Raw genomic sequence first — 2,988 nt, 5'->3', positions numbered from 1 at the left:
GTCTATAAGAGCAAATTCCAGGAGAGCTAGGGCTTTTCCACAGAGAAGTCCTATCTCAAAAAACAAAACGAAATGAGAAGCCCTATCTCAAAAAAAAAAAAAAAAAAAAAAAAAGCTAGTTCCAGGACAGGTTCCAAAGCTACAGAGAAGTCCTATCTCAAAAAAACAAAAGAAAGGAAGAAATATTGTCCCGAGAAAGTCTACTGTTTCTCAATACAATGTATTTCCACAGCTAATCTATTTAAGACATATGTGTCAACTCAGTTTTTACTGTGATTTTATCATTCCATATGCCCATTCCTGAATAAAACAGAGATGGGAAAACTACAAAGCAGGCAGTCAAGAAGTTTGCATCAGCCGGGTGGTGGCAAAAGTCTTTAATCCCAGCACTCAGGAGGCGGAGGCAGGTGGGTCTTTGAGTTCGAGGCCAGCTGGTCTATAGGGAGAGTTCCAGGATGGAGCTACACAGAAGGGCCAAAAAAAAAAAAAAAAAAAAAAAACCACAAAAAACAAAACCACCTTTGCTATAGAAAGGATCTCATTAAATGAGAGACCAAGGGGAAACTATTATTCATTCCCTGAACATCTGCAGTGGCTAGGTCCTTATTTCCAGCCTCTGCTACTCAAAACAGAGCAAAGCCACTGAATTTGGAAAGAGGCACTTTGTATACATTGTATTTCTAGCTCCATTTGTGGCCTACTGTCATGCTCATTCATTCATACTCTCCCCATCCCTTCCCAAACTCAAAATCCTCTTGCCTCATTTTCAACAGGAGTATAGGTACGTGCTACCACGCCCAGCCTCCAGTGAACATTTGGTCTCTCACAAAGTCTGGGCGTAGCTCTAGACCATGTTCTGTGCTAAGCTTGATCTGCCAGAAGTCAGGTCACACTCAACATTTCCTAGCTCTGAACACACTATAGCTTCCCATGCTAAGTCCTTTGTATGGTACACAGAGAAAACTTGCTATTAAGGTATGAAACAAACTGGGTGTATACACGAAAGGGTGCCAGTGTTAACAACCTAAGCATTGCCAAAAGGGCAGAGGGAAATGTACAAAACACTGCCTAGAAAGATGCCAACAACCTATGGCAAAGTGGGTAGTCTCAGAGTAAGAAAATCTTCTGGGGCTGTGAACAGTCAGGTGGAGGAGAGGTGGTTTAGGGTAAAAGTTCCTGAGTATGAAGTTAGGAGATAGATAATGGTGGTTAGAAAGGAAAGGGCATGGTGATTAACTCAGGAATGTAGCGGTGACAAACATGGTGTGGGGAGGGAAAAGACCAACAAACACAGGCAGATTGATTTGATTCTTACAAACAATAGCCAGGACTAATTTAAAGTGACTTATAATACCTTCCACTATGCAACAATTTAAAACATTTTTTTACTATAAAAAAAGAGTGTAGGAAGAATATTTAATCTGATAACAAACTGGCTAGTCAAAAATGATTGAGCATCAAGCTTACTCTAGTCTAAGTGGGCCTTAGACTAGACTTCAAAGCCTAGACTGTGGCTAGTAGCATATAAACACAGAGGTACATACCTAAATATATCAAGTATCGTGTAATAGGTAAACCGGAATGGAAGCATTATCAAGTAATAACCCCATCCAAGCAGCCCCTGAAATTCCAAAAACAAAGTTAGAGACCCCATTCTCTTCATGTCCAATACTTCAGAAAATGGCTAGTTCATATTCCCATGCCCATCTCCCCACTATGGTGACCCTCTCTCAATAACACAGCGTCCTCTTCCTGGCAATCTCATCCTTAAATGCTACTGCTTTTGGTACTATTTCACCTAAGACTTTTGTTTTTTCCACAGAATTTCTGTCTTTAATTTCCATAACATTCTCCAGCAACTACTTACTTATACTTAACTGTCAACTTCAAGTTTCTCCCCACACAACAAAATTCATTCTTTCCATCTTTTATTTATTTATTTATTAAAGATTTATTTATTATGTATACAACATTCTGCCTCCATGTATGCTGACACACCAGAAGAGGGCGCCAGATCTCATTACAGATGGTTGTGACCCACCATGTGGTTGCTGGGAATTGAACTCACGACCTGTGGAAGAACAGCCGGTCGCTTAACCTCTGAGCCATCTCTCCAGCCCTCCATCTTATATTTAAACATCGATATATGGCACACAGAAATATCAAGAGAGATAATTACTTTGGACATTTGTATATAACAATAAGTCTATTACCACAAGGGCAAATCCTTATAGCTACTAATCTCTGTAATAACACTAGTTAATCTTATCTTATTGCTGTTATACACAGGCAGGGCTTACTGTCAGACTGTGTTAACATGTCCTGTGTAATCATCGGAGTGAGATATAAACTGAATAGGGATCAGGGTCTCAATCACGAGGTGAGGCCAGTTCATGCTGAGGAAACATGGGGTATACAGAGAACTACTCCTTGAGTTATGTATTGTTCTAGGAAATCTGGAAGGGTTTTTGTTGTTGTTGTTGTTTTGGGTTATTTGCTTGTTTTGGGACAGGGTGTCTCTATGTAGTCCTGGCTATCCCAGAACTCACTATGTAGCCCAGGCTGGCCTGCTTCAGGCAGTTGAATGCTAGTATTTCAAGCGGGGATCTTTACCTAGGAGGTCTGAGGGCTCATCTAACTTAAGTCTTCCCTTTATCTATGGCTTTGTTTTCTGTAGTTTCAGTTACCCCTAGACAACCGGGGTCTGAAAATATTAAAGGAAAATTCAAAAACTAAATACTTCGTAAGTTTTAAACTGCAAATTGAGCAGTATGGTAACAGTGTGCCACGCTGTCCAGTCCCCTCAGGAAGTCTCTTCATCGTGATCTACACATGACACCTGCCTATCATTTCTTAGGAGCCACTCTGGTTAGATGTGTCAGGGTGTACTTGTGTTCAAGTAATCTTTATTTATTTATTTATTTATTTTTTTGGTTTTTCGAGACAGGGTTTCTCTGTGGCTTTGGAGGCTGTCCTGGCACTAGCTCT

The 2,988-nt window shown here is 40.4% G+C and overlaps 1 protein-coding gene across 1 annotated transcript in view; it reads right to left on the bottom strand.

The window, feature by feature from the left end:
* Faf2 (Fas associated factor family member 2) overlaps positions 1-2,988 on the bottom strand; it is a 46,426-nt gene that overhangs the window by 14,590 nt on the left and 28,848 nt on the right. The window contains exon 4 of the mRNA XM_013349153.2: positions 1,541-1,621. Coding sequence (XP_013204607.1) covers positions 1,541-1,621 — 81 coding nt within the window. The remainder of the gene's footprint in view (positions 1-1,540; positions 1,622-2,988) is intronic.

This window comes from Microtus ochrogaster, chromosome 16 (assembly GCF_000317375.1).
Source record: "Microtus ochrogaster isolate Prairie Vole_2 chromosome 16, MicOch1.0, whole genome shotgun sequence".
Lineage (NCBI taxonomy): Eukaryota > Metazoa > Chordata > Mammalia > Rodentia > Cricetidae > Microtus > Microtus ochrogaster.
The sequence above is the reverse complement of the archived record's forward strand: the minus strand, read 5'-3'. Positions and strand labels throughout refer to the sequence as shown.